This window comes from Haliotis rufescens, unplaced genomic scaffold (assembly GCF_023055435.1).
Source record: "Haliotis rufescens isolate VD_foot unplaced genomic scaffold, xgHalRufe1.0.p SCAF_5, whole genome shotgun sequence".
Lineage (NCBI taxonomy): Eukaryota > Metazoa > Mollusca > Gastropoda > Lepetellida > Haliotidae > Haliotis > Haliotis rufescens.
This window is the reverse complement of record NW_025964223.1, coordinates 52,058,761-52,066,085: the sequence shown is the minus strand read 5'-3', so window position 1 is coordinate 52,066,085 and position 7,325 is coordinate 52,058,761. Positions and strand designations below refer to the sequence as shown.

Genomic DNA, 7,325 nt, shown 5'->3' with positions numbered 1-7,325 from the left:
GTTTGATCTGTTATTCTGCGTACCCAAGGGATCTGTGTGGTTGAAGACGTGGCGGTGGTAGTGCGGTCTCGGAGGTGTCGCTGCCGGATGTATCGATCTTGTGCTTGGGTTGTCACCCTAGGTCTTCCTGACCTTGGTCTGTCGTCAACTCTGTTGGTGTTGTTGTATCGGGTCCACAGTGCGGAGATTGTCTGTCTGGATACGCCAAAGTGCCTGGCCACTTCTTGCTGAGCTGCTCCAGCTTGTAATCTCCCAATGGCGTTGTTCCGTTGAGCTGCATTCAGTCTTGGCATTCTGTCACCGCCTCTACTGCCGTTATAAGGACTGTATGAACAGCCGTTGATGTGGGTTTTTATACCCATTCAGCAGAGGGGCCTGCATGCCTAAATGCAGGATCCTGTGCTGCACGTTTTTTACAGGCGGTTGCGTTTGGATGAAGCTGTAAAATTGATCCCCACGTACTGTACTACGTTTATGTGCTTTGCATGTGTTTTCGCGATTTATAGACACATCATCTTTCTGTTTGTCTTATTTGGTTCTCATTTAATGTAATTATTTTAGATATTTGGCAAAAAGTGGTTTTACATCAATGTCAGCTTTCTTTTTTTGAAGAGTATATATATGTTCCGTAATTTAGTGATACAACAGGGATTAGATTGTAATTAGTAAACCCCTTGATAGCCTTTCGAAGCGAGGCAGTTGGATCAACTGATTGGTCATTCCAATCGGTATGCCTTGCCCTTGATGTCACACTTTTAGAAATGAAGTATATTTTGCATTGTATACCTTCCCATATCTACGTTGTATTATCGCCGAACAGGCTATATGCGTTCTCTTCAGTACAGCGCCTGGGCCAATAATGTTCTCTACAAAGCACAATGTTATAATTTTATTTGATACCTTTGTATACTTGTGCATGTACACTACTACTAGATTACACATGCATGTTTTAGCCGTCATTATATGTAAGTATGATATATGTTATGTGCTTTGGTTGGTTTGTTGTTTAACGCCGCACTCTATATAACTATATAAATTGTGTGGGAATAGTAGTAGAATATAATTCCTAATATGCCTGAATAAAGTTATGTACACATGTGTCAATACATGTAATGTATTCAGCTGGGTCATCATTGGTTTCTTTGTTGTTTAACACCACACTCAGCAATATCATTATATATGAACAGTTAACGGGGAATTAGAATATGTTTTTATGTCATCCATGCCCCTACAACCATATCTGACTGGTATAAGTAACTCAATTACCAATTTTATGAAAAGTGAAAAGAGAGATAAATGGAACTGTGAAAATATATACCTGGAGCTTGTCGCAAAGGCTGTCAGCAGAGCTTGTATTACTTTGAGATATATGGCATATGGGTTCTTTCTTGTCAGGATGAAAAACAAGCCTGGAAGGACCACCAGTGAATGGATTGCCAATCCGGCCAACTCAGTTGCAATGTAGATAGCCAGTGTTTGTCCAGTCTCCGTCATGTCAGTTGTGGACAATATCTGGCCCATGACGAGAAACAGTATGCCAATTGGTGAATACCTGGAGAAATACAATGATGACAGAAACAGGCAATGGACAAGCAATCAAATTAAATGCGGAAAGTTATACATTGATAATCCGTATGTATGTTGTTTAACGCCGCACTTCACAATAGTCCAGCAATATTATGGCGGTCCTTTGTCTGGATGTGTGTGTGTGCTTCTGTGTGGGTGGGTGTTCTTTGTTTGTGCCTCTTTATGTGTGGATGTGTGTGTCATGAACGTCGTGAGTTTTTCCCCAAAGGTTGTGTGTACCCACCACATGACAAGTCTGATCATTTTGAAGGTGACGATGTTGACGGCTGTAAAGAATTGTGTCACCACTGCTCCACGACGACCTAGCTGGCTGAGAGTCACACCGAAAACAATGCAGTAGGTAAGTACACCTGTCAGGAGAAAGGTATTGGATGATAGCATATATACAGAGACACACGTGACAGGTGATTGTTCCTGATAGTTGCCTTGATCCGAAAAACTTCAGCAATTACATTTCAGCAATATTGTGAATCACTGATCACAGGACTATACATGACCTTCTTGTAATCGGAATGTATACATGTACCTTACAATTAATGCAGTAGGACTTGAAACCAGAACAAATATTTAGCTTAAAAAACAGCCGTCTTTCCAGTACCGGCAAGTTAATCTGGATGTCAGGTGTCTAAGAAACTGGTATCTTTGGCAGTGGAGCCTAAAACTAGACAACATGTATATTTTGTCTTCTGGTGTCATTTCCAACTGTTCAAGGCCGCTTCTTCCAACGTACTAGATAAGCAATTATTATGCATGTCTCGTCTAATGGTAACGTTTCTGAGATAAATATGTTTGTTTGTTGTTTAACGTCGCCCTCGGTCTGTAAACAATCGATCTGAACCATCTACACAAATTGGATACGATTCACCTTAACTGATTAATTATGACAAATGTTCGTAAATAATTTAGCTATTACAACGATATGCGGTAGATGAAAGTGTGTGCAGTAAAACGGTTTTCTTGTATTTTCGTACAACCTTGACATACAGTAAACTACGTTTATAACGAACACACTTATAACGAACTGACGGATATAACGAACTTACTTTTTTTTCCAGACTATTTGCTGTAGTTATGCTGTATATATGCTTATAACGAACTACGGTTATAACGAACTAAAATTAGTGGTCCCTTTGAGTTCGTTATAACCGTAGTTTACTGTAACAACCTTAATTAGTGAAATGACATGTATATATTTTATTAAACATCTCTGAGAAGTGTTTTCTTTTGAATGAAATATTCCTTTGGTTTCTGACCTTTTTTCACATAATGACATGAGGTGACCTCGGTTGTAAGTCGACATATCGTTTTTCAAATGGAGGCTATATTATCAAATTCCTGTTCAAAACACACGAGTTATTGTTTCGGCATGCTAATCATGTGCTAAGATCATGGGTGATCAAGATATATCCAATTACATTTCAAGGCTACTTTCAGTAGAGAAATACCATGCATAGAAACTAATTTGATAAGAATCGTGATGAGGTTTATTAGAGGTTATTTAAACCATGAATTTGAATATGCTAATCTGTCATGATGTGTTAGCAGAACTCGACATAATCTGATATACCTAAATGTCAAAATCACAACACGTTATTTCTAAATGTCTGGTCACGGAACCGTTTTTGCTCACTTGTAAAGGTTCTGTTTTGATCATAATCAAAAGAGAGATCTGGAATGAGAAACATTTTCATCTTTACGGCTGCTGAAATATCCCGTTTATACTTGTCGCCATAACAAGTTCATATATCAACGAAAGCAAGATGAAGTAAAGATAAGATATATGGATGAACAACTCCTTTATTAAAATTAGGAGCAATGTTAAAAAGCAAGGATGTACAAGGTATGGTAGACAAGCATATATGCAGGTGTGAGTCAGTGTTTATACGGTTGAGTAGAATGGGATGTAGTTACACTGGAGTGGAGAAGCGTGTCACATACACAAAAGGGGTGATGTAAGGTGAAGCCAGCAGCATAAACAAAGGGGTTATGACTGATTGGGGTCTTTGATGATTTGGTGGTACGCAGGGGGAAGGTAATAGACTTGGTCACGGTTGACTGATGGTTGGAGTCTTTTGATGTTGATGGCTTCGTGGAGTTTTCTGATTTTGAAGTCTTTGAGGTTGTTGAGGTCTCTACTAGCTGTTCGGGGTAGTGGTTTTACAGTGTGAAAACATGTTTGAAATGGTTTGGTACCATACCTCATATGAGGTCTAGCCTCTCACATGTATATATGCTTGTCAATCATACACTGTACATCACTTGCTTGATAACTGTGTTAGGAGCTACACCGCTCCTGATTGTCAAACAGACGTTATTCATGCATATATCGTATCCTTACTAAGTACTCCAACTTCTTAAAGCCTCTTAAATAAGAAAGCAAGATTATTATTAAGAAACCTCGTGTAAATTTGAATGTCATCTATTAAAACCGGCCAGGCAACAATTCTTGAACCTGTAAAAATTTAGAACTTCGTGTCATCGACTACCAATTGAGGAAAGACGATGGAGTAAAATACCTACCGTGTCTGTACATTATGTAATTGTAATGACCTAGATGATGAATACCATCATATGTTTCTATACTAACGACATTATGAATTCCTTCATACCTGCATATTTCAGAAAAAAATTATGTTAGCAACATTATCTTTTTAATACAATCCAATACAATATGAAACTTGTTTCATTGGAATAATTAGAACAAATGTGAAATAATCGCCTTCAAAAACAAATATGCTACTCTGCAAACCTCAACATACTATGTACTAGTGTTGGCTGACATGATAATATTCGGTGTTTTTATCATTTGTGATCGACTCAAGTGGAAACGTTAAACGTATAGACACGATTCAAACTGGTGAATATTCATTACTTTTACTTCATTCAAAACCTTCTAGCTAATATTATCAAGTTTGTCCGGTCAAAAAGTGCAAGCTCGTTTGTTTATGTCTACTAGGAACTCAGCCTTGTAATACCAATACACTAAGTGAGTTTGCTGTATAGAAATTCAGAAGCGGGAACGTTTCACAAACTCATTTCAAAGGGGCCAACGGAACTATTTCGAAACGTCGGCAACAACTTCCAAGAATACCTATGATATTTGCCCCATCAACCATCACTGTTTTCTTTGCCGTAACAGATTGGTTGACCTTCCTGGAATCACCACCAGTTTCCTGCAGGTTACCAGAACTAGAGTTGCCATCGTCCTGTAACTTTATTCCATGAACAACCATCTCAGTGCGTGAGTGTTGGATAGTAGCAGCAACTATGTTGTCAGGAAGTATGTTTCTGAAGAACAGATGAAAAGAGACAAATTTACATTTCCTGAATGAATGGAATTTTACAACATTGCTGGATATATCCAGCCAAAATCTCATGTCAAGAACTATCATTTCATTACATAACATGACTTAGATGTATACGACTAATACATAGGGAATTATTTTCATCCAATAAGAATGTTTCTTTTCACGTGAGACAGATTCAAACTCTGCATCGCAATATGTAGCGATACTAAACATGTCCATGGTAGCTGTTATCATTATGCGAGGAAACAAATTATCTGTACCAGATTCATGACGAAATACAACCCCGTATCCCAATTGCGTGGATCGATGCTCATGACGCCAATCACTGGAATGTCTGGTCCAGACTCGATTATTTACATACCGCCGTCATATAGCTGGAATATTGCTGAGTGCGGCGGTAAACAACAAACAAACGAAATACAACCCGAGACAATTCGATGGAGGAATAGGTCTTCAGCAACCAATTCTTGCCGTAAAAGGCGACTAAGCTTGTCTGAAGAGGCGACTAACGGGATCGGGTGGTCACCCTCGCTAACTTGGTTGATGCATGTCATCGTATCCCGATTGCGTGGATCGATGCTCATGATGTCAATCACTGTATTGTCTGGTGTGCGGGGTTGAACAACAAACAAACATTACGAAATTCAATTTGAATCAGTTGTCTCCAATATGTATATAACTGACATGTTGTTTATGCTTTTGATGAAAGGGGATTTAGCAATTGCAGTCATGTCATTCATTTGCCAATAATGATTTTCATCATTTCTAATGTTAACATTTAATAATTTAATGTATTTAATAAGTATTAACACGTATGAATACATATATTTCCACTGCTTAGATTAATTAAATAAATGCATCTTCCTTTGGAGCTGCTCTACCTTAACGTCCTGTGACGTTCCTGTTTCGAATTGGTCTTCAGCAACCAATGCTTGTCGTAAGATGCTCGCTGACTTAGCTGATGCACGTCATCATATCCCAAATGCGGAGATTAAACAAACAAAATGTTACCTCAATAAGTCCATGAAGATGTCCATTGTTGATGCCATAGCGTTATTGTGTAATACATCGGTTGTCGACGAGTCAGAGTAAGCTCCAGGTTTGATGGTCAGGACTAATGTCAAGCCAACCAGTGTTGCAGCAACAGAGGTACTTGTATAACAAACCATAGACAGTACACCTATCCTTCCGGCAGATGATCCTTTCATATTACCCAGACCTTCGAAAGAGATTTATATTGTTTGGTTCTTACCAGTGCAAAGCAAATCATGTAGTAGTCTTTAAAGACTTCATAACTGTGACATACGTCACTGAACATTAGGTTATATATATCTACGTGTAATTGTCCTTTTTCAGAACAAGATGAATGATATACTTTTCCAACGTGTCGTCGTGTACTCCAGTGCTGTACATGTAGCATGTAGCGAGGAGAAAACTATACATATAAAACATAAAGGAAAACATCCTTAGCGGTTCATATAGCTGCATCGGTATCTGCTGGGGTTACGGGTGGCCCAGTCGTCTACGGCGTCACGATTCGCTTTGCAGAGTTGCGTCCCTTGGGCACGCCAGAAACCTATGATTGTGGGTTCGAATGCCGGTTCGCCCCGATTATGGTTCTAGGTTTGTCAGCACCATACCCGTGCTCGTGGATTTCACCGAAATGGTAAACGTATGAGACCTGCATCACTTCGGGCTTTCCTCCCACATTAAGCTGACACGCCGTGATATGACTTGAATACTGTTAAAAGCGGCGTTAAACCAAACTCACTCACTCACTCACACTAGTTATCTGCTCCTACTCATAATTACACTGAAAAGATATAAAGACGTAACGAGAATTAACAATTTGTAAGATAATTGGAAATGTAAAAAGTGACAGTTTTGATGTCATTAATTTGTAAATAACACAGGAATACGTTGACAATGATAAGTGGTGTCTGATTTACGATGCAACTTCAATTCATAAATATGTGTAACAAGAAGGTTTTAGCGTTACCTGTAATGATACTGGCTACTGTTAGAGGCAGCATCAACATCTTCAGCATACGAAGGAAAAGATCTCCAGGAAACTGCACCAGCTGAATAGTGTCAGAGGACGGCTTGAGCGTCCGGCACACCATCCCAGCAACAATTCCCAGGACAACAGCGAGAAGTGTAGAGATGAGGAGGAAATTGTGCCGGAGGAACTGAAGGACCGTCATCTGCCATCAGACTTGAAATTATATCTATGTACTATGATAAATAAACGCTAAGTATACGTATGATTAATGGATGCACATGGTGGACAGTGGAAATATTTATGTCAGTAATTATAATGTGAACAGAATAGCATCATGAAGAGGAAAGATTTCTGCAACCATAACATCACCAATGTCACATTCTATGGGGAACCAGGTTCGAGAAGGTACATGATACTGTCGGCACTAT

The 7,325-nt window shown here is 39.1% G+C and overlaps 1 protein-coding gene across 1 annotated transcript; it reads right to left on the bottom strand.

Moving 5' to 3' along the window:
• Positions 1-836: 836 nt before the first annotated feature.
• LOC125373323 (excitatory amino acid transporter-like) lies at positions 837-7,099 on the bottom strand. Its single transcript, XM_048384327.1, has 6 exons — positions 6,895-7,099; positions 5,907-6,114; positions 4,679-4,875; positions 1,811-1,937; positions 1,360-1,552; positions 837-866 (listed from the first exon to the last, which is right to left on the bottom strand). Exons 1-6 carry the CDS (start codon positions 7,097-7,099, stop codon positions 837-839), a joined length of 960 nt encoding a protein of 319 aa, XP_048240284.1.
• Between the last annotated feature and the right edge of the window lie 226 nt (positions 7,100-7,325).

Excerpts from the sequence above, each read along its gene's own strand:
- LOC125373323 (XM_048384327.1), bottom strand. The coding sequence starts at position 7,099 with ATGACGGTCCTTCAGTTCCTCCGGCACAATTTCCTCCTCATCTCTACA. Across the intron at positions 6,115-6,894 it reads AGTAGCCAGTATCATTACAG|GTCTGGGTAATATGAAAGGA; the intron begins GTAACGCTAAAA and ends TCTCTTTCGAAG. Across the intron at positions 4,876-5,906 it reads ATCTTCATGGACTTATTGAG|AAACATACTTCCTGACAACA; the intron begins GTAACATTTTGT and ends TCTGTTCTTCAG.